Below are 24854 nucleotides of genomic sequence, written 5' to 3'. Positions count from 1 at the left end.
TAAGTCCCCTGCACGCATGTTAAATAACACAGAGGTACTGATGAAATGAACAGATGGTTCATGGAGCCTCATTCATTACCTCTTTCTGGAGGTAATGAATGATATCAGTTATCTTCAATAATATAATTTATCATCAGGCATTTTTTTTACCCAAATTTTGCACCACATGCTAAATATTTAATGTGATGGTTTCAAGAAAATAAAACTGGAACAAGAATTTACTTCATCCTGCAATTGGTATTTGTAATGATTTAATGTGCCCTGGTGTTTGAGGTTAGGGATTTTATATATTAGTCTGTAGACAAAAGGGGTGACATGAGAGGCAACACCAAAGGACTGTACAAGGAGACTGGTGTTCCCTTTCTCAGCTCGATTTCCTCAGGTTGAAACAAAGTAGAAAGGAGAGGGAAATTAATTTACTTCCAAACCCTATTGACTGGGGCAATGAGTGTGGCATGAGTGAAGCCAGAAGAGAGGACAGTGGGACCACAACTGAGGAAAGCTGCACATGCCCAAGTACCATATTTTCCACTATACAGGATGCATCTACAGTTTGGCAAGATATATTTAGGAAAAGTGGAGAGAGAGAGAGAGAGAGAGAGAGAGAGAGAGAGAGAGAGAGAGAGAGAGAGAGAGAGAGAGAGAGAGAGAGAGAGAGAGAGAGAGAGAGAGAGAGAGAGAGAGAGAGAGAGAGAGAGAGAGAGAGAGAGAGAGAGAGAGAGAGAGAGAGAGAGAGAGAGAGAGAGAGAGAGAGAGAGAGAGAGAGAGAGAGAGAGAGAGAGAGAGAGAGAGAGAGAGAGAGAGAGAGAGAGAGAGAGAGAGAGAGAGAAATTCAATTACTCTTATTCTTAGTCATATTTTCTTTAATATTTAACCTAGAATCATGAAAGAAATATCACAGAAGCATCTATTTTTCTCTTTTGCAATGACATTATTGCCCAAGTCACTGGTGTTTTAGCTCAGCAAGGAGTAGATATAGAATAGCAATACATCAACTATTCTGGTGGCCTGTGCATGTTTGTTACACTGGCGCAATGGCTACAGCTCATATATATGCAGCTCCATCTTGTCTTGCCCATCTCCCTCACTGCCCTCCCAACATCTTGAAAAAATTATTATTCAATTTGTCTTAAAAGTTCCAAAAACGTGAGTTCATGTCTTAGGGGAGGATGAAATTAGCTTATGTTTACACTTAACTATGCATAAGGATGAGGACAAATCACCTCTATCTATCATTCTTATCATGTGTAGATAGACAATGGCTGTCTCATATCTACATGAGAACACTCTATATTAATTTTATATTTTAGCATTTTTTATTTGACTTTTAATCATTATCAAATAATTTATAGACATAAATACATTTCATTTTTGTGACTAGGAATTATTGCGCTAAATGTAGGTGTCTCTCTCTGTTCAAGTAAACCTACCTGTTGGGAGTGGAGATGGCAGAGGCTGAGTGAAGCAGGGAGGGGCTGGCCCAGGCTGTGGGAGAGGTAATGCAGGTGGGTGAGATGGGGTTACTCTTCTCCAGAGGTGCCAATGTCTGGTCTTGTTCATCCTCCTCTGCACTTTCATACTCTGAATCTGATGGTGTGAGATAACACTGCAGTAAGGTTTAAAGTAAATGGTATGGCAGGAACACAACACACATTAGTTACACAATATTTCAATAGATGGATTAAATATTGGTATTGTGGCACCATTATGCCATACTCTCAAGTGTGTGTGTCTACAGGTGAATCACAATTTATAAACAATGTTCCTTAAAAGCTCCCAATAAATTAATCATTCATAAATTCATAATCATTCATAAAGCTTTTCGTCTCATCAACTCCTCTCCTCTAACTGACTGTCTTCAGCCTCTCTCTCACCGCCGCAATGTTGCATATCTAGCTGTCTTCTACCGCTATTTTCATGCTAACTGCTCTTCTGAACTTGCTAACTGCATGCCTCCCCTCCTCCTGCAGCCTTGCTGCACAAGACTTTCTTCTTTCACCCCTATTCTGTCCACCTCTCTAGTGCAAGAGTTAACCAGTATTCTCAATCATTCATCCCTTTCTCTGGTAAACTCTGGAACTCCCTGCCTGCTTCTGTATTTCCACCTTCCTATGACTTGAATTCCTTCAAGAGGGAGGTTTCAAGACACCTATCCATCAATTTTTGACCACTGCTTTGACCCTTATATGGGACTAGCATTTCAGTGGGCATTTTTTTTTATTAGATTTTTGTTGCCTTTGGCCAGTGTCCTTCCTACATAAAAAAAAAAAAAAAAAAAAGGATCAATCACAGATTTTACTTTATCAATAAGTAATGCCTTTCCAATATTATGACATTTTTTTAAAATAACTACTTATTTGTGAAGTCCGAATTTGTAACTCAAGACAAAGAATTAAACAATTATATCTGCAACATCAAAAATCTGTAAAAGGGCCATTAGTAAATGTAGTTTTGCCTGAATCTATCAAAGTGAAGCAAAAATTATTTTCTTTAGGTTTGTGCTGCCCTGCATCCGTATCTATTGTTTTACTATCTAGTCCTATAATCAGATAACCTTGGCCCAGACCCCCTCCTTCAGTCCATGCCACAGATCAGCATGCAGGTCACAACCACCATTCTTTTTATCTTTCAGGCTTCAAATTGTGCCCTCTCATTCCTACATGTATACAGTAAAATCCCTCTTACCCAGCATCAACAGGACCGCCGACATGCCAGATACTTGAATAGAAGTGAAATTATGTCCACAACCACCACCCTACACTCACGCATCTTACCATAACAAAGATCAGCTGATCGCCGTACCGCGCGTCGCCACCCGCGCTGCCACCTCACACTCACCAACACACAATACTACTGTAGTAACATTCTCTTTAATACTTTCCTCTTATAAATAAGTTGATGGGTTACAAAAATAAAGTACATATACACTTATTTGCTTTATTCAATATTAGCCAACATGTATAGCATACAATAAAGATATGAAAATGTACGAGTGTTTGTGACACTTTTTCGCTCCCCAAACCTCTCATTCAACACCTTCTGGGTCATCAACATCATCAGATTCTGTACTTGTTTGCCCCACTTCTTTTCCCTTACAAGCTACTTTAAAATAGTTTCTAATGTCTCCTTGTTTGTAGCTCCTTCTTCTTTGCAGCAAAAACTCATTCTCAATGCAGTGAAGGGTCATAACATCTCGGGTTGACATGTATGTGCACTGCTCAGCAAACCTGACAAAGCTAGCTATGTGTTTCGCAGCCTGTTCCCAAGTTACTTTAGGCTCATTATCATCATCATCACTAATTTTCTCTAAATGATCTTCTACTACAGTGTTGATAAGTTCCTCGTCTGTGAGAGTGAATGTTACGGCCTGATTTTCATCCACGTCCACCCATTCCTGTAACACTTCATGTCACTTTAAGTTGCATATTTCCCCCATTTCCCTCAGCTCGCTCACCACCGAATTTTTCATGCCACCTACAAACCCTTCAAACTCCTCATCCTCATCATCACACATCATCAAAAGATACGATTTGCACCAACATCGCTTTGCACACATGGTTTGCCTTTTAACGTCTAGCCAAGCAAGTGAAGCCATGAATATCACATCCTTAACATTAAACTGTTTTTGGAGCTCGGGGATTGTGCCATCCTCATAATTAATCATAATTTAATCAATTTTATGAGTACACATTGATTTTTTATTGATTTTAAGGCTCGGGGAAAAATGTGCCGGATACTTGAAGCTGCCAGATACTCGAATGCCGAATGAGAGGGATTTTACTGTATAATGTTTCACCAGCAAGTTTTCTCATTAACATATAATATCTCTCTCTCACTTGTTCTTAATCCTTAAATTGAGAGCTCCATCTTAAGGCTCTCCAGCAATTGATAATGGACATATAAAATTACCTAGTTGTGACAGATGGAAGAGGCTATGCTTATGTTGTCCTTTCTTTATATCAACAACTATTATCCAATCTAGTCCTAAATTCATTGCAGGTTTTATACTGCTTTCTTGGTCTGCTTCTATCCTCCTATTTCCTACAAGTCTTCTTCCACTAATTAAATTCAACATTTCATCACTGGTTCCAGCTTTAAATCTTACTTAGATCTCTGCACTACAAATTTCAGCAAGATTTCTCCTTTAATTTTCTTCATTGCCATAACAGTTCCAACCATATTCATGTCATTTTTTTAGTCTTGCTCCCTCTTCCTCTGTGTGCGTGTGTGTGCATGTGTGTGTGTGTGTGTGTGTGTGTGTGTGTGTGTGTGTGTGTGTGTGTGTGTGTGTGTGTGTGTGTGTGTGTGTGTGTGTGTGTGTGTGTATTTACCTACCTAGTTGTATTTACCCAGTTGTGCTTTATGGGAAAAGAGCTATGCTCGTGCTGTCCCATCTTCATATCTTTTAATATCCAATTTAGTCTTGAATCCATGTATACTTTTTGCATTTACTATCACCTTATCCAGACTGCTCCATACATCAATACTTCTATATGAAAAACTATAATTTTTGATGTCTCTTCTACAAACACTCTTCTTCAGTCTTTCCATGTCCTCTAATATCTTGTGTATACCAAACCATCAAATAATTCTAGTCCACCTCCAACTTCTCATATGCCTTTATATATTCCAATCAAGTCTCCCCTTTCCTTTTTCCAATGTTGGTAGGTGTAACCTTGCCAGTCTCTCTTCATATGACAAGTTCCTGATACTTAGTACCATCTTCGTTGCTGCTCTCTAAACTCCAACTTCCTCATATTCTTTTTCTTGTAGGGTGACCACATTACAGCTGCCAATTCCAGTCTATGTCTCATCAATGATATAATTATCTTCCTGATCATCTCTTCATCCATATACACAAAGCCCAGCCTCACACTTCTCAACAAATTATGGGTTTCTCTTGTAATTTTGCTAATGTATCTCTTTGGTGTCAAATTTCCATTCATCATAACACCCAGATCCTTTTCCTCCCCTACTCTATTCAACCCCTCCACATTTAACACATAATTTCCTTTTATTCTCCTCTCACTTCTTTCCAAATTCTATTACTTTACATTTCTTCAGATTAGACTCAATTTCCCATCTATGACTCCACTCCAATATCTTATTCAGATCCTCTTGCAACACTCCACAATCTTTCTCACTCTTAACTTTTTCAGTAACTTGGCATCATCTGCAAAAAGGCTCACGTAGCTATTGGCACTCTGACCAGCCTGGCAAACGGGCCTTTAACATGACCTAGAGCAACTGGTGCAACGCTCTACTCATATTCTTGACTGTCTTGGAGATACGCCCAACATTCTTGATATTTTCCTAACCTTTCTCCTTATGCTGTCACCATATCTTCTTCACTGGGCTTCTTTGATCACAACCTCACATCTGTATCTTGTCCTATTGCTCCAATCCCTCCTCAGGATCCCCAAAGCAGAGCTGCCTCTGAAGTTTTGCCTCTGCTAACTGGGGGGACCAGAGGAAGTACTATTCTGAATTTCCTTGAAATGACTACACCTTCTGAGTCAGAAACCTGTCTCTGTGTGCTAAGTGCATGCAGAGGTGATAGTATCTGGCATGGAGGTGTACATTCCTCACTCTTTTTCTTGACCTAAACCTTCCAAACCTCAATTTAACACAGCCTATTCTCATGTTATTTATGATAGAGAGGTGGCCCACAAAAGATACTTGAACCTTCCATCATCAGAATCTCATGCACTTTATATTTCTGCCCAGAATCATGCCAAATCTGTTCTCCAACTAGCCAAAAACTCTTTAATAGAAAGTGTCAAAATCTTTCAAGAGCTAACTCCCATGATTTCTGGCACAAAGCAAAAAACGACTCCAATAACTTTGCTTCTTCACCTTTACCTCCCTTATTTCAACCAAACGGTACCACTGCTGTCTCATCTATTTATAAAGTTGAGCTCTTCACTCAAATATTTGCTAAAAAACCTACCTTGGATGATTCAGGGCTTGTTCCTCCCTCTCCTCCACCCTCTGACTACTTCATGCTACCCATTAAGATCCTTCACAGTGATGTTTTCCATGCCCTCACTGGCCTTAACCCTCAGAAGGCTTATGGACCTGATGGGGTTCCTCCTATTGTTCTCCAAAACTATGCCTCTGTGCTTGCACTTTACCTGGTCAAATTCTTCCAACTATATCAACATCAACCTTCCCTTCTTGCTGGAAGTTAGCCTACATTCAGCCTGTTCCTAAAAAGGGTGACCACTCTAATCCCTCAAACTACTATAATATTGCTTTGATTCCCTGCCTCTTTAATTTATTTTTAATCAATCTGCAACAGGAAGATTCTTGGACATCTATCATTTCACAAACTTCTATCTGATTTCCAGTATGAGTTCCATCAAGAATGCTCTTCTCATGATATTCAGGCTTTCTTTACCGAAACTTGGTCATCCTCTTTCAGATGTTGGCAAAACTTTTGCTGTTGCCTTAGACATAGAGTCTGGCACAAAGCTTTTATTTCTGAACTACCCTCCTACAGTTTCTATCCTTCTCTCTGTAACTTCATCTTAAGTTTCCTTTCTGACCATTCTATTGCTGCTGTGGTAGACAGTCACTGTTCTCCTAAATCTATTAACAGTGGTGTTCCTCAGGGTTCTGTCCTCTCACCCACTCTCTTCTTATTATTCTTCAATGATCTGAACGATACTTCTTGTCCTATCCACTACTACACTGATGATAACACCCTGTACTTTTCCATGTCTTTTTGTAGACGTCCAACCCTTCAGGAAGTAAAGAGTTCATGCAGAGAACTGTCCTTTACTTATAATCTGAAGTGGAAACTTCACATCTCATCTCTAGCTAAAACAGCTTCTACGAAGTTAAGCATTCTGAGTCATCTCCGCCAGTTGTTCTCATCCCCTCCAGCTGCTATCTCTGTACAGAGGGTAGAATCAAAAGCTTTTCATCTAATCAACTCCTCTCCTCCAACTGACTGTCTTCAGCCTCTCATTCACCGCTGCAATGTTGCATCTCTTGCTATCTTCCACTGCTGTTTTCATGCTAACTGCATCCCCTCCTCCCACAGCCTTGCTGCACAAGATTCTTCTTTCTTTCAATGTTATTCTGCCCTCTTTAATGCAAGAGTTAACCAGTATTCTGAATCATTCATCCCTTTCTCTGGTAAAATCTGGAATTCCCTACCTGCTTCTGCATTTCCTCCTTCCTATGACTTGAACTCCTTAAAGAGAGGTTTCAAGACACTTATCTTTTTTTTTGATTTTTGATTAATTTTTGATGACTGCTTCTGACTCTGTTTGGGACCTACATTTCAGTTGGCCTTTTTTTACTATAATTTTGTTGCCCTTGGCCAGTGCTCCTCTTACACCAAAAAAAAAACAAAATCTTGGTTGCTCTCCTGATGTTTTCATTTATTCATAAATATTTTGTGTGAGGGAACTGTACATCTGCAGTGTGTGTGCCTGTGTGTGTGTGTGTGTGTATGTGTATTTACCTAGTTATGTTGTGCAGGGCATGAGCCAAAGCTCATTTTGTCCTGTCTCCATAACCATATTTATTCAGTTTCTCTTTAAACATGTGTAAACTGTTTGCCTCAACCAACTCTTCCTTCAAATCATTCCAGATTTCAATAGTTCTATACGAGAAGCTGCATTTCTTGATGTCATTCAAACATCCACTCTTCTTTATTTTCTTCTCATGCCCCCTTGTCTGTTTCTCTTCACTCCCTCCTCCCTTTGTGGTACCAAGTCATTTCTGTCTATTCTTTCCATATTGTTTACTAATTTGTACATTGTTATCAGATTTCCTCTTTCTCTTCTCTCTTGTAATGTTGGTAATCACAACTCTTCAAGTCTTTCTTCATAGCTTAAGTCTTTCAATTCTGGTACCATCTTCATTGGTATCCTATGTATTCTTTCCAGTTTTCATATATCTTTTTTTTCAATGTGGACCCCAAACTACTGCTGCATATTCCAGTTTAGGTTGCATCATGTTTGTTATAATATTCATTATTTCTTTATCTAAATAGCTAAATGACAACCTAATGTTTGTTAACAAGCTGTATGTAGAGCCAAATATTCAGTTTATGTGCCTTTCCAGAGATAATGTGTCCTGAATCATGACTCCCAAATCTTTCTCTTCGTTACTTTTCGTTATTATTTCTCCTCCCATTTAGTAATTCCACAAAGGTTTCTTCTTACTTTTTCCTATTTCCAACATGTGACATTTTCGGGCATTAAATTCTAGTTTCACCTTTGGCTCCATGCATGTACCTTTGGCTCCATACATGTATCTTGTATGGATCCTTCTATAAATCCTTGTAGTCATTTTCATCCTTTATTGTTTTCATTATTTTTGCATTATCAACAAAAAGGCTTACGTAACTGTCATCTGTCATATCATTTACATATATCTAAAACATAATAGGTACCAACACAGGTCCTTGTGGTATCCCACTTGTCACTTTGCACCAATTTGAATTAGTGTCTCTGATTACTGTTCTCATTTCCCTTCCTTGTAACTAATCCTCCATCATCTCAATGTTGCTCCCTTTAGTCCTCCTTCATTCTCTAACTTTCACATAAGACTTTTGTGGGAAACTTTACCAAATGCTTTTTTGAGATCCAGGTATAACACATCAACCCATCTGTCCCTCTCTTGCACTCCATCTATTACTCTTGTATAAAAGCTCAGTAGATTTGCGACACAGGATCCCCATTTACTGAATCGAAATTACTTTTCTGCAATTATCTTTTCATCTTCTAAATATTGTACCTATCTATCTTTACTTACTATTTCACAAAGGTTACTTACAATACTTGTTAGTGACACTGGTCTGTAATTTAATGGTTCCATTTTATTTACCCTTTAGTATATTGGGACTATGTTAGCTCTTTTCCGTTACCTTGGTACTTTTCCTTCTCCCGATGAGCTGTTAATTATATCCTATATGGGTTCTTCCATTTCTTCTCTGCATTTTTTTAATATCCATCCATTTACTTGATCTGGTCCCATAGCTTTTCTAACATCCAGCTCTTCCAGCAGTTTCTTGATTTCTTGTCTCTTTACTTGTATCTCCTGTATTCCCTCATTCTGTGATACCACTTTCAGTGCCACAAATTTGGTTTTCTTTGTAAACACAGATTGAAAACTCTCATTCATTAGTTCACTCATATCCTCTCATAAATTCTTCCTTCTCTTTTTAACTTGTTTATACCATCCTTGTCTTTCATTTTTCCATATACATATCTGTAGAAGAGTTTGGGTTCTTCCTTGCATTTTCTTACTATGTCACTTTCAAAATTTCTTTCTTCTTCTCTTCTATTATACCATATTCACTCCTTGTCTTTCTGCATTTTTCCTTAGCATTTGTTCAGATTTCCCATCATTTTCCTCCATGCCCTGTCCTTTTTCTTTCTTGCTTCTACATGAATGGTATTATACCATTCATGCTTCCTAATTTTTTACTTTATAACTTGGTACAAACTGTTGTACCCACCCTCTCTATACTTGCTCAAAAATATTTCATATTTTCTTGCACTACTTTACCTTCAAATAGCTCTTTCCAGTTAAATTTTCCATAAAATTTATTAAGCTCTGCAAAGTTTGCCTTAGCATAGTTCTGTCTCCCATTTCTAAATTGTTCATTCCTGTGCAACACTGTTTCTTCCTGTAGTACTATTTCAATGTCACATGATCAATTCTTCCCAGTGGATTCAGACAATGAATACTTTTTGGTCTACTTTCTGGGGTTTTCATAAACACTAAGTCCAACTGTGATGGTTCTTCTCCTCTGCATCTTGCAGGTTCATTCACCCACTGTCTCACTGTATTCACCATCATGGTTTGCATAAGTTCTTCACTCCATGACCCAACATTTTCTTTTACTTCCATCTCCTCCCAGTTAATTCCTTTAGTGAAATTGCCTAGTGAGAGCAATTTGTTACTTTCCTTATCATTCCCTCTATGCTATTTCTTGTTTCTAGTTGCATAGCTTTATATCTACTGGCCTCCCATGCATTAGTTTTTGGTGATATGTATGTCACAATAACTTTCCTTTTGATCTTAATCACAACACTCAAAGCTTTTGCCATTCCATCACCATATTCCATTTCCTCAACAACAATATCCACTTTTACCAATATCATCACTCCTCCTCCTCCCTTTCCTTTTCTGTCTCTCTTCCATGTGCTATAATCTTGCTTTGCAAATCTCATCTTTATTTTCTCTTTTAGTTTGGCTCCCACTAAACATACCACATCTGGTTTATTGTTCTCTGGATAGTCTTTAAGTTCCAATGGACTCGACACCAAACCATCTATACTCATATACATAATTTTTAAATTTCCACTTGGTGATCTGTGACATCTTTGCACTACCATTTCCTCACTTTTGTGTCCGCAACTTTCCAAATTAATCTCCTTGCTTGTTCCGGTGTTCTCTCCTCATTTTTTGACTGGGCTTCTACTCTCAACTCTTTCAGTTTACTTCTCTCTACTTTGTTCAATTCTTTTTATCTACTGTATTTGATGGCTCATAAGATGCACCTTTTCTCAAAAAAAATAAATAAATAAATAAATAAATTCTCAGGAAATGAGCCTGTGTCCCATGAGGCTAAGGTTCAGCATTGAGGCAGTGGTTGGTGGTAAGTCTACGGCAACAGAGGCTCTGAAATCAAACCTCAGACATCTTCGCACACGTAAACAAAGTGATGATTGGTACTACACCACAAAACAACTCTTTCAAGGTAACAATATATAACAGGTCATACTTACTGGTAATTCACATACAATAACACCTGTCAGGAAGAATTTCCCTTAGTGACCGTACACCATGCATTGCATGTATCAAAACAAATACGCAGTCGGTTACACGCCAAACCCGGTGACACGGGCAAGCTTCACTGCATTCTTTACAGTGTGATGCCATTACTCCTTGAGGTAAGACACACTTTTATACAATTAAAATTGCACCCATCTTTTAACATTCTTATGAACAAACTTTATTACCCCTGTAGTCTCTCACAGTCACTGCTGATGCCACATGCCAGGTACATGTTTACATCTCACAACAAGATTGGTACGTAGGCTACTAGCAAATATTAAAGTTTTTAAATGCAAAATATTGGGATCTAATAATGATCTAAATGCATGTGAGAGTCTTCAAATGTCAGGTAAAATCCTTAACTTCATATTCAGAGCCTAAATCTGCTCATTTATCTTTTTTTTTCATTTCAATATCTGCCAAAACTGGGTGCATCTTATGAGCCCATGCATCTTATGAGCCATCAAATACGGTATATTCCCCTCTTTCCTTTTATTTTTGCCAATTTGTTTGTGTGTGTGTGTGTGTGTGTGTGTGTGTGTGTGTGTGTGTGTGTGTGTGTGTGTGTGTGTGTGTGTGTGTGTGTGTGTGTAAATAGGTATGGATCCAAGAAAAGATAAAAGCAAAGATTTAGCTGTGTGAGTAAATCTACTGTCACTACAACCACAACCATCACCACCACCACCACTTACCTGAGTTTCCTACCGAGATGTTTTTCACTTCCCGAAATCCAGCTGGACGTGGCTGATCTTTCTTTGTTTGAGCTCTGGGGGTTTGGGAAAAGAAATTAAAGAAATAGGTATGCCATTCTAATACACTGATAGAGAACAACTCAGCCAAGAGAGAGAGAGAGAGAGAGAGAGAGAGAGAGAGAGAGAGAGAGAGAGAGAGAGAGAGAGAGAGAGAGAGAGAGAGAGAGAGAGAGAGAGAGAGAGAGAGAGAGAGAGAGAGAGAGAGAGAGAGAGAGAGAGAGAGAGAGAGAGAGAGAGAGAGAGAGAGAGAGAGAGAGAGAGAGAGAGAGAGAGAGAGAGAGAGAGAGAGAGAGAGAGAGAGAGAGAGAGAGAGAGAGAGAGAGAGAGAGAGAGAGAGAGAGAGAGAGAGAGAGAGAGAGAGAGAGAGAGAGAGAGAGAGAGAGAGAGAGAGAGAGAGAGAGAGAGAGAGAGAGAGAGAGAGAGAGAGGTGCTGGTGAAACAAATGTAACAGCCTCTGCTGGACATATAAGAGAAGAATCCCTGTCATCCACATCATCTTGAAAGGCTCCATGCATTGATGCACAAATTGCTCTTAATCCTATAGCAGCTTGCTCAGGAGGAGGCAGTGGGCACCTGCCAAAACGATAATTACTTCCAGTGGGGTCTAGAGCACTGGATCAAGGGGATGTTGTGAACTTATCATTAAACTCAGCTGTGACCTCACTGAACATTTTTCATTGTGACTCTCTATATAAGGGGACAATCACAGCCTGCCCTCTAAAGACAACTCTCTTCCTTCACACAAAACTGCACACACCTAATTACATACACACCCTTCACTCAAAATTCAAAATCATGGCAACTGCTACACCAGTCTCGGAGTCCCCCTCTAGGGAGGGGACCACAAGTGTCCCCAGTACAGGCTCTTCTGGTATCAACCCTAAGTGTCTTGAGACTCTCCCCAACTTTTCATTAACTTCTGCAACATTCGAGATCATAGATCTAATTTTCAATCTGTAGAACACCACCTCTCCTCTACTAAACTTCATCTTCTTTTCTTCACTGAAACACAAGTGTCTCAGGATCCCCCTAAGCAGAGGTGCCTCTGGTGTTTTGCCTCTGCTAGTTGAGGGGACCTGAGGAGGTATTTTGCTGATTTTCCTTGGAATGATTACTGCTTCCATGACAGAGACCTGTCTCTGTGTGCCGAGAGTTTAACAGAGGTGATAGTGTTTGGCATGAAGGCATACATTCCTCACTCTTTTTCTCAACCAAAACCTTTCAAACCTTGGTTTAACACAGCTTGTTCTTGTGCTATACATGATAGAGAGGTGGCCCACACAAGGTACTAAAGCCTTCCATCACCAGAATCTCTTGCCCTTTATATTTCTGCCCAGAACCATGCCAAGTCTGTTCTCCAACTAGCCAAAAACTCCTCTATTAATAGAAAATGTCAAAATCTTTCAAGATCTAACTCCCCTCATGACTTCTGGCATCTAGCCAAACACATCTCCAATAACTTTGCTTCTTCTTCTTTCCCTCCTTTATTTCAACCAGATGGCACCACTGCTATCACATCTGTCTCTAAAGCTGAACTTTTCACTCAAACCTTTGTTAAAAACTCTACCTTGGAAGATGATTGTTAAAAACTCTATCTTGGAAGAAGTTCAGGAAACTGTTTTACCCTTATGGTAAAGAGGCTGAAGACAGCCAGTTAGAGAGGAGTTGATAATGAAAAGCTTTTCATTCTGCCCTGTGGAACCCTCTCATACACGTACATGTGAAGCATGCTTCATACAGGGACAAAGTTAGCGGCTGGGGAGGGGGGGTGAGAAAAACTGGCAACTAGCCAAAGACTCCTTCATTAATAAAAAGTGTCCAAATCTTTCACGATCTAACTCCCCTTGTGACTTCTGGCATCTAGCCAAAAAAGCATCTCCAGTAACTTCACTTCTTCTTTCCCTCCTTTATTTCAACCAGATGGCACCACTATTATCACATCTATCTCTAAAGCTGAACTCTTCACTCAAACCTTTGCTAAAAACTCTATCTTGGACAATTCAGGGCTTGTTCCTCCTCTCCTCCACCCTCTGACTACTTCATGCTACCTATTAAAATTCTTTGCAAAGATGTTTTCCATGCCCTTGCTGGCCTAAACCCTCAGAAGGCTTATGGACCTGATGGGATCCCTTCTATTGTTCTCCAAAACTGTGCCTTCGTGCTTGCACCTTGCCTAGTCAAACACTTTCAACTGTCTGTCTGTCAACATCTACCTTTCCTTCTTGCTAAAAGTTTGCCTACATTCAGCCCATTCCTAAAAAGGGTGACTGTTCTAATCCCTCAAACTACCGTCCTATTGCTTTAATTTCCTGCCTATCTAAATTTTTAAATCTATCCTCAACAGGAAGATTCTTAAACATCTATAATTTCACAACCTATCTGATCACCAGTATGGGTTCCATCAAGGCTGCTCTACTGGTGATCTTCTGGCTTTCCTTACTAATCTAGCCTGAAATGGCTACAGGTTCACCAAAAGATGTTGGGAGGAACCAGTGACTCACCTGCAGGTGGCTGCCAGCAGTGCCTGGTCCAGCAGGTCCCTTGCCATGTCCAGGTTGTGGCAGTGGTCAAGGGCTGTCACAACCTCAGTCCTCTCACGCCACTCCTCCTCCTCGTTCAGTTGCTGCATTGCCTCATGTTGCTGTGTTGTGTCTTTCACCTGCCAACCATGACATAGCAGTAAGGCAAGTGCAGGTTTGGATATGCGCAATTAAATTTTACAGGTGAAAGTCATTACTTCACTATTTACAGAACCTTTTGCCATATGGAGTATAAAGAAAGGCTCTGTGTCATAAATATTATAGTGCACAACTATGAAAGCGTCCTCCTTATGTCAAAGCAATGAAGCTGTATATCTTGTGACTTCCTCCTGTAGAATATAAAAATACAACTGTGTTCATTGTAACATCTTTTTTCTAAAAACACATGATTTCCCACATCAAAATAGCTAAAACAAGCCCATATCATCACTGAAAAAAGGACACTTGACAGTTTGAACAATGCAGTGGGGACCAAGTACTTTCATCAGACCATACCACTCGTCTCCACTATTCAAGTGTTTAGTCTGTGTGTTCCAGAGAAAAATTCAGACTCTTAGCCTTGTATGTTGGTGTCAGAAGAGGCTTTTTTTTTTTGCAGCAGAGTGACTAAACAACTGGAGGTCACATAATGTCACTCACTGCAGTTCTCACACACTTTATTTAGCAGTGATGGATCAACACTAAGTTCTCATTTTATAATGGCTACAGTATTTCTTGACAGAAAATGTCATTGCATAGATGCTTTCAATTTAGTAGGGATTGATTTACAAAAGATTTTCTCAGCATTGCCTCAGCCAATGTTTGAGTGGTCTTAAATTCACTCTCTGACATGTACTGAGATCAAAACCAACCTTCTGTAGTGTCAATACACAAGAACATATGAAAATAAGGGATGCTACAAGAAGCCATCAGGCCTACAAGTGGCAGTTCCTGTACCTGCCTATTTCCACTATCATCCCCATCCATAAATTTGTCTAATCCTTTAAACCTCCCTAATGTCTCAGCACTAAGACCCTGATTACTGAGTCTGTTGCATTCATCTACCACTCTATTTGAGAACCAATTCCTTCCTATCTCTGTCTTAAATCTAAATTTTTCAAGCTTGAACCCATTATTTCTAGTTCCATCCTGATTACTGATCCCAAGAATTTTGCTCATTTTCCCTCTTGTTATAACCCACATGCCACTTCAAGATTTCTATTAGGTCCCCTGATATTACCGACAAAGGAATTTGAAAGTGACAAAGATTTCCAACACAAGGCTGGGAGAGAGAGGAGAGAAGAGAAGAGAAGAGAAGAGAAGAGAGAGAGAAGAGAGAGAGAGAGAGAGAGAGAGAGAGAGAGAGAGAGAGAGAGAGAGAGAGAGAGAGAGAGAGAGAGGAGAGAGAGAGAGAGAGAGAGAGAGAGAGAGAGAGAGAGAGAGAGAGAGAGAGAGAGAGTGCAACAGCAGGTTTATTAATTGCAAATGACTTTGGTGTACCCATTAGCCAGTCCTTCAAATTTTTTATCACAACCCAGTTTTATCCTATATACATACTACCTTCATGACTTTGTGCATCCATTTAATATATTGTATCTTCTTCCCTCTGATATGAAAACCAATATGTACACATATGGGCATGCATGTGCACACACACACACATTAGAAAGAGTACAAAGAGCAGTCACTAAGATGGTTCTGGAGTTGAGTAAATCAACCTATGAAGAGAGATTAAGAATGTTGGAAATTCCTACCCTTGAAAATAGGAGAGAGAGAGAGAGAAAATTTAATAAACATCTATATTATGATAAATGGTATGGAAAATGTGTACAAAGAATGTCTTATAAATTTACACACACACAGAGTACAAGGGGACACAACAAGAAGTTGAAGAAAGTTAACTGTAGAAGAGACATCAAGAAGTAGTTTTCCTCACAGAAGTGAGAATGGAATGAACTCAGTGAATACATTGTAAATGCTGAAACTGTCAGTGCTTTGGAGACTAAACTAGATAGACATAGAGATGGGATACTATGAGATTACTCCCCTTCCGTAAACCACAACTAGGTAAATACATTATTAGCAGGGTTGGAAAAAAATTTTTTAAACCCAACCCAATGTTTTTTTTTTTGTTCTTTTGGAGGTTTTATTGTTTTTTTGGAGGATTTTATTTATTTTCTTTACTCTTCATATTTATAGGTAAATCAGTTTAAATCAGCAATTAAAAATAATCTTAGGTGAAACAAAAGGCTTGAAGTGTTTTTTCTTGTAGGAGAGGGACTGACCAAGAGCAATAAAAATACAAGAAAAAAAAAGTCCACTGAGGGGCCAGTTGTCAAAAAATATAGGATGTGTTTGAAACCTCCCTCCTGTAAAAGTTCATGTCAAAGAAAGCAGGAAATACAGAAGCAGGAAGTGCATTCCAGAGTTTACCAAGGAAAGAGATGAATGATTGAGAATACTGGTTAACTCTTGCATTAGAGATGGACAGAATGGTGCGAGAAGCAAGAAAGTCTTGTGCAGCGAGGCTGTGGGAGGAGGGGAGGCATACAGTTAAAAAGATCAGAAGAGCAGCTGCCATGAAAGTAACATTAGAAGATAGCAAGAGATGCAACATTGTAGTGATGAGAGAGAGAGGCTGAAGACAGTCAGAGGAGAGGAGTTGATAAGATGAAAAGCTTTTAATTCCCCCCTGACTAAAAGAGCAGTATGAGTGGAACTTCCCCCATACACGTGAAGCATACTCCAAACATGGACAGATAAGGACTCTGTACAAAGTTTGCAGCTGGGGGATGAGAAAAATTGGTGGAGAGAGCTCAGAATGCCTAACTTCATAGAAGCTGTTTTAGCTAGAGATAAGATGTGAAGTTTCCAGTTCAGATTATAAGTAAGGAACAGACTGAGGTTGTTCAATGTAGTTGAGTGTCACTGAAGAAGAGGGGATAATTGTTTTGGAAGGTTCTATTGAGTTGATAGATGGAGGAATTGTTTTTGAGGCATTGAACAATACTAAATTTACTCTGTTCCAAAACAGTTCACGCAGGCTTCCCTGCATGAACTTTCCTGAAGGGTTGGACATCTATAAAAAAAAAAAAAAAAAAAAATGTGGAGTGGATAGGACAAGAAGTTTGGTTTAGGAGAGCATTAATGAATAATAGGAAGAGAGTGGGTGACAGGACAGAACCCTGAGGAACACCACTGTTAATAGATTTAGGAGAAAAGTGACTGTCTATCACAGCAGCAACAGAACAGTCAGAAAGGAAACTTGAGATGAAGTTACAGAGAAGGATAGAAACCATAGGAGGGTAGTCTGGAAATCAAAACTTTGTGCCAGACTTTATTAGAAGCTTTTGATATGTCCAAGGCAACAGCAAAAGTTTCACCAAAATCTCTAAAAGAGGGTGACCAAGACTTAGTAAGGAAAGATCACCAGTAGAGCAGCCTTGATGGAACCAATATTGGTGATTAGATAGATGGCTGTGAAGTGATAGATGTTTAAGAATCTTCCTGTTGAGGATTAAAAAAACTTTAGATAGACAGGAAATTAAAGCAACAGGATGATAGTTTGAGAGACTAGAATGGTCACCCTTTTTAGGAACAGGTTGAATTTAGGGAAATTTCCAGCAAGAAGGAAAGTTGGAAGAAAGAGTTGGAAGAGTTTGGCTAGGCAAGGTGCAAGCACAGTGGCATGATTTTGGAGAACAATGGGAGGGATCCCATCAGGTTTGTAAGCTTTCTGCAGGTTAAGGCTTGCAAGGGCATGGAAAACATCACTGCAAAGGGTTTTAATGAGTAGCATGAAGTAGTCAGTGGATGGAGGGGAGGGAAGAACAAGCCCTGAATCATCTAAGGTAGAGTTTTTAACAAAGGTTTGAGGGAAGATTTCAGTTTTAGAAATAGATGAGATGGCAGTGGTGCCATCTGTTTGAAATAAGGGAAGGAAAGATGAAGCAAAGTTATTGGAGATGTTTTTGGCTAGGTGCCAGAAATTACAAAAAGCAGTTAGATCTTGAAAGATTCTGACACTCTTTTAATGACGAACACACACTTGTTTAGGTCATGCTGATATAAGTTGGTCCAGTTGGACAAAGCCTATATTAACTTGTGCTTTACAGGAAATGAATGGGTCAGACTTGACTACTACATTTTTTTATATATATGTACATGTGTACACCTTATTTATCAATATAATATAGAACAAAAAAATAAATAAATAAATAAAAAAAATAAATAAAAATAAAAAAGCTGTGTTAGAAAAGCTATGGGACCAGATCAAGTAAATGGATGGATACTAATATTAAAAGAATGCAGAGAACAAATGGAAGAACCCATATGGGATATAATTAACAATTTGTTGAGAAAAGGGAAGGTACTAAGGGAATGGAAAAGAGCTAACATAGTGCCAATATACGAGTACAAAGAGGGAAATAAAATGGAACCAGTGAATTACAGACGAGTGTTAATACCATGTGTCAATATAACAAGTATTGTAAGCAAGCTTTGTGAAATAGTAATTAAAGACAGATGGCTGGAATATCTAGATGAAAAGATAATTACAGAAAAGCAATTTGGATTCAGAAAAGGGAGATCATGTCACAAATCTACTGGGCTTCTAAACGAGACTAATAGATGGAGTGCAAAAGAGGGATGGATGGGTTGATGTGGTATACCTGAATCTCAAAAAAAACACACAATAAAGTTCCCCACAAAAGCCTTATGTGGAAGCTAGAGAATGGAAGAGGATTAAAGGAGGAGGCAGTAGGCATCTCAAGAAACGATAATTACTCCCAGTGAGGTCTGAAGCACTGGATGAGCGGCTGCTGTGAACTTATCATTAAACCCAGCTGTGACCTCACTGAACACTTCCCTTTGTGTCTCACAACACAAGGGGGTAGTCACAGCCTGTGCTCTAAACACAACTCTCTTCCTTCACACAAAACTACAAGCACCTAATTAAACACGCGCACACACACACACACACACCCATCACTCAAAATTCAAAATTATCATGGTGACTCCTACACCAGCCTCAGAGTCCCCACCTGCGAAAGGGACCACAAATGTCCCCAAGTGGGATTGCTCTTCTGACACCCTAAGTGTCTTCACACCCCCCTTAACTTTATTTTCATTAAATTCTGCAACTTTCACAGTCTCAGATCTAATTTTCAATCTGTAGAACACCACCTCTCCTCTACTAAACCTCATCTTTTCCTCTCTGAAACTCAGGTGTCTGAGGCAACTGACAGTAGCCCCTTTTCTGTTCCCTCCTACTTTCTCTATCCTCATTTTCAATCCAAAGCTGGATGTTGCATTTATGTGCAAAACGACAACTTGCTCTCGTGCCCACGCTCTTGAATCTTCCAAGTTTTCTACCATCTGGCTACAATTAGAGTCGTTCTCAAACTAAACTTATGTGCTGTATACCTCTCACCTAACTCCTCTGACTATAAGAGATTCTTTGACTACTTAACTTCCAAAGTGGAGCACATTCTGACTCTCTTCCCTTTTGCAGAGATCTCCATTCTTGGAGACTTCAATGTTCACCACCAGCTTTGGCTTTCCTCTCCCTTCACTGACCATCCTGGTGAACTAACCTTCAACTTTGTTATCCTCCATGACCTAGAGCAACTGGTGCAACACCCTACTTATATTCCTGACCGTCTTGGAGATACGCCCAACATTCTTCACCTTTTCCTAACCTTTAATTCTTCTGCTTATGCAATCACCCTTTATTCTCTAGTGGGCTCCTCAAATAACAATCTCATATCTTGTCCTATCGCTCCAATCCCTCCTCAGAATCCCCTTAAGGGGAGGTGCCTCTGGCATTTTGCCTCTGCTAGCTGGGGGGGGACCTGAGGTAGTATTATGCTGATTTTCCTTGGAATGACTACTGCTTCCATGTCAGACACCCAACTCTTTGTGCTGAGCATATAACAGAGGTGATAGTGTCTGGTATAGAGGTGTACATTCCTCGCTTTTTCTCAACCTAAACCTTCCAAACCTTGGTTTAACACAGCCTGTTCTCATGCTATATATGATAGAGAGGTAGCCCACAAAAGGTACTTAAGCCATCACCAGAATCTCATGCACTTTATATTTCTGCTCAGAACCAAGCCAAGTCTGTTCTCCAACAAGCCAAAAACCCCTTCATTAATAGAAAGTGTCAAAATCTTTCAAAATCTAACTCCCCTCGTGACTTCTGGCACCTAGCCAAAAACATCTCCAACAACTAATGCTTCTTCTTTCCCTCATTCATTTCAACCAGATGGCACCACAGTTATCACATCTATCTCTAAAGCTCAACTATTCACTCAAACCATTGCTAAAAACTCTACCTTGGACGATTCAGGGCTTGTTCCTCCCTGTCCTCCACCCTCTGACTACTTCATGGTACCTATTATTAAAATTCTTCGCAGTGATGTTTTCCATGCCCTCGCTGGCCTAAACCCTCAGAAGGCTTATGGATCTGATGGGGTCTCTCCTATTGTTCTCTGAAACTGTGCCTCCATGCTTGCACCTTGCCTAGTCAAATGCTTTTGACTCTGTCTGTCAACATCTACCTTTCCTTCTTGCTGGAAGTTTGTCTACATTCAGCCTGCTCCTAAAAGGTGACCATTCTAATCCCTCAAACTACTGTCCTACTGCTTTAATTTCCTGCCTATCTAGTTTTTTAATCTATCCTCAACAGAAAGATTCTTAAACATCCATCATTTCACAACCTTCTATCTGGTCGCCAGTATGGGTTCTGTTGAGGCCACTCTACTGGTGATCTAGCTTTCCTTACTGAGTCTTGGTCATCCTCTTTTAGAGATTTTAGTGAAACTTTTGCTGTTGCCTTGGCATATCAAAGGCTTTTGATAGTCTGGCACAAAGCTTTGATTTCCAAACTATCCTCCTACGGCTTCTATCCTTCTCTCTGTAACTTCATCTCAAATTTCCTTTCTGACCGTTCTATTGCTGCTGTGGTAGTCACTGTTATTCTAAAAACAGTGATGTTCCTCAGTGTTCTGTCCTGTCATCCAGTCTCTTATTATTCATCAATGATCTCCTAAACCAAATTTCTTGTCCTATCCACTCCTGTGCTGATGATACCACCCTGCATTTTTTCCACGTCTTTTCAAAGACGTCCAACCCTTCAAGAAATAAACATTTCACGCAGGGAAGCCACAGAACGCCTGACCTCGGATCTCTCTAAAATTTTTTGATTGGGCCAGAGCAAATTTGGTATTGTTCAATGCCTCAAAAACTCAATTCCTCCATCAACTCGACACAACCTTCCAGACAACTATCCCCTCTTCTTCAATGACACTCAACTGTCCCCCTCTTCTACACTGAACATCCTCAGTCTGTCCTTTACTTATAATGTAAACAGGAAACTTCACATCTTATCTCTACCTAAAACAGCTTCTATGAAGTTGGGTGTTCTGAGACATCTCCGCCAGTTTTTCTCACCTACCCCCAGCTGCTAACTCCGTACAAGGGCCTAATCCGTCCATGTATGGAATATGCTTCATGCCTGGGGGAGTTCCACTCATACCACTCTTCTAGACAGGATGGAATCAAAAGCTTTTCGTCTCATCAACTCCTCTCCTCTAACTGACTGTCTTCAGCCTTTCTCTCATTGCCACAATGTTGCATCTCTAACTACCTTTTCCCACTATTTTCATGCTAACTGCTCTTCTGATCTTGCTAGCTGCATGCCTCCCCTCCTCCCGCAGCCTCGTTGCACAAAACTTTCTTCTTTCTCTCACCCCTATTCTGTCCACCTCTCTAATGCAAGAATTAACCAGTATTCTTAATCATTCATCCCTTTCTCTGGTAAACTCTGGAACTCCCTGCTTGCTTCTGTACTTCCACCTTCCTATGACTTGAATTCCTTCAAGAGGGAGATTTCAAGACACTTATCCTTCAATTTTTGACTACTGCTTTGGACCCTTTTCTGGGACTGGCATCTCAGTGGGATTTTTTTTATTGGATTTTTGCCTTTAGCCAGTGTCTCCTACATAAAAAAAAAAAAAAAAAAAAAAAAAAAAACCTGATGATGCAAAAATAATGAAAATAATAAAGGATGAAAAGACTGCAAAGAGTTACACAAGAATATTAACCCCTTCCCAGCAGAGGATCTATATATAGACGTTTCGAAATTGGGACTTTTTGTCAGCACATCTATATATAGACGTTTGCTCTCATTTGACCACACTAGATTGTAGAATGGTCTATATATAGACGATTCCTTACTACTACCAAAATTAATAAAATAAATTGGTATTTGGCATCTCAAATCCCCTGACACTTGCCAACATTGCCTCTCAAGGATAGTCACCGCTTGTGCTTTGTCGGTGGTGAATGTGCTACTCACATCAGCTAACACTGAGAGTTTTTGCCTTTTTCTATTTTCCTTTATTATTAGCCTATCATGTCAAGGAGAAAGAGACCTCTTAAACCAGACAGATATTACGGCTTTGGTAGCTGAGGATATAGATGCTGACTTTTTGGATGATTTTGATGATTCTGACTCATCTACTGTCAGTACTTACACTGATACAGAATCAGAGTCTGAGGTTGAGCCAGATGACCAGTCTGATGCTGAAGAAGAAACAGATGCTGATGATGATATTCAATATAACTGGCAAAGTCAATCAGCTGTTGACAGAGAGCCTTTTCCCTTTATGGGAGATAGTGGTGTAAAACTTGTCCTGGAAGATGACCAGTCACCTTTAGAAATATTTCATGCTTTTTATGATGATGAATTGCTGGATCACATTGTATCAGAGACCAATAAGTATGCAGCAAAAGTCTGTGATGAAAAAAGGAGAAAGGGTAAAATGAAGAGAAAAAGCAGGGACTTGTTATGGAGAGATACTAACAAAGGAGAAATGTGTGCATTCCTTGGATTGCTGCTTTTACAAGGAATTGTGAAAAAGCCATCTATCTATTCATATCACTCTACAAATCAGCTTATTGCTACTCCTTTTTGGGAAAAATGTATATCAAGAAACAGATTTGCTCTTCTCCTAAAGTACCTGCATTTCACTGACAATGAGGATAACAGTGACCCTACATACAAGTTCAAGGAGGTCCTGGATATTCTCATACAAAGATTCAAGTCATCTTATGTTCCAAAGCAAAATGTAAGCATTGATGAGTCTCTCCTGCTCTGGAAAGGTAGGCTAAAGTGGAAGCGATATATTCCACTAAAACGAGCTAGATTCGGTATAGAAAGTTATATCTTAGCTGAGTCTGATACTGGCTATGTTTGGGATCTTTTAGTCTACACAGGAAAAAACAAAATATGACTTTGAAATAGAAACCTTGTCAGATGAAAAAGTGGAAACACTTACAAAGCCTACTAAGATAGTTTTGAGACTAATGCAGTCCCTACTGAATCAGGGCTACATTCTGGGAGTTGATAACTTCTACACCTCACCAGAATTGTTTGAAATTCTTCTTGACAACAAAACAGATGGGGTAGGCACTGTGAGATCCAACAGAAAACGGCTATTCCCGGAAGTTAAATAAAAAATTCTGAAGAAAGGTGAAACTATAGTACAGTACAAGCATAAAATGATGCACATGAAATGGAGGGATAAGAAATATATGAACATGCTAAGCACAGTATATGAGGATTCTATGGAAGAGGTAACAGTAGCAGGGAAGCAAGTAAGCCAGATGTGTGCATCAAATACAGGAAACATCACATGGCTGGAATAGATAAAATGGACCAAATAATCTCCGTACAAACATCAGCTCGGAAGGGTGTGAAGAAATATTATAGGAAAATATTTCTCAGATTGCTGGACATTGCATCACTTAACTGCCATATTATTTACAAAGCAAATGGTGGACAGAAATGCTTCCTTGACTTCAAGCTACAGTTGATTGAGGAGATAATCTCAAAATATGCTGGTGACATCTACCACCTATGGAAGCCTAGCGGTGATCTCTCTCTTGGGCCATGTCCAGCACGACTCAGTGGAAGACACTTCATTGTAGAGACAGGATCCCATGATGAAAATAATGATAAAAAGTCCAAAGACAATGTGCCTATTGTGCTCTACTCAAAAAGAAGAAAAGAAGCATGTACAGCTGTGATGTGTCAGCTAACACTGTGTCTTGTGCAATGCTTCAGACTATACCACACGGTAGCAGCTTTGCCTAAAACTGAATAAGTACAAAAAGAATATGTAAAACATGAAAAAAAAAGTGGAGGGAGGGAGGGTAAACCACATCCAGGTCACAAGTCCTGGACATTGCCTTTGCAATGAGTGTGACTCTAAAACTTCATATAAATGTATCAATATACATATAACCAACCAAACTTAAATAAGATCTATATATAGATTCAAATGTTTGTTCAGTTTTGCGGCAGGGTCTATATATAGACGTCAGTCTGGAATGCCCACTTGTGGGGAAAACTATATACGTATAGATTTATGAATGAAAGTCGACAGCGTCTATATATAGACGATTTTTCTTTTTGGTAGTACATACATCTGCCCTGCCACCGGGAAGGGGTTAACAAGATACATGTATGAAGCCAAAGATGGAAACTAGAATTTAATGCCAGAAAATGCCACATGCTGGAAATAGGAAAAATTAAAAAGAGACCTTCATGGAAGTACAACAAAGGAGGATAAATAATAATGAAAAGTGATGAAGGAAACGATTTGGGAGTAATGATTCTGGACACGCTATCACCTGAAAGGCATACAAAAGGGATATTTAGCTCTACATATAGCTTATTAACAAACATTAGAGCTGCATTTAGCTATTTAGATAA

General features: G+C 39.4%; 1 protein-coding gene across 2 annotated transcripts in view; it reads right to left on the bottom strand.

The window, feature by feature from the left end:
* LOC135093484 (microtubule-associated protein futsch-like) overlaps positions 1-24854 on the bottom strand; it is a 96409-nt gene that overhangs the window by 59552 nt on the left and 12003 nt on the right. For both annotated transcript variants that reach the window (XM_063992763.1, XM_063992764.1), the window contains exons 3-5: positions 14057-14214; positions 11496-11569; positions 1431-1587 (exon numbers count right to left, since the gene is read on the bottom strand). In XM_063992763.1, coding sequence (XP_063848833.1) covers positions 1431-1587; positions 11496-11569; positions 14057-14214 — 389 coding nt within the window. The remainder of the gene's footprint in view (positions 1-1430; positions 1588-11495; positions 11570-14056; positions 14215-24854) is intronic.

This window comes from Scylla paramamosain, chromosome 43 (assembly GCF_035594125.1).
Source record: "Scylla paramamosain isolate STU-SP2022 chromosome 43, ASM3559412v1, whole genome shotgun sequence".
Taxonomy (NCBI): domain Eukaryota; kingdom Metazoa; phylum Arthropoda; class Malacostraca; order Decapoda; family Portunidae; genus Scylla; species Scylla paramamosain.
The sequence above is the reverse complement of the archived record's forward strand: the minus strand, read 5'-3'. Positions and strand labels throughout refer to the sequence as shown.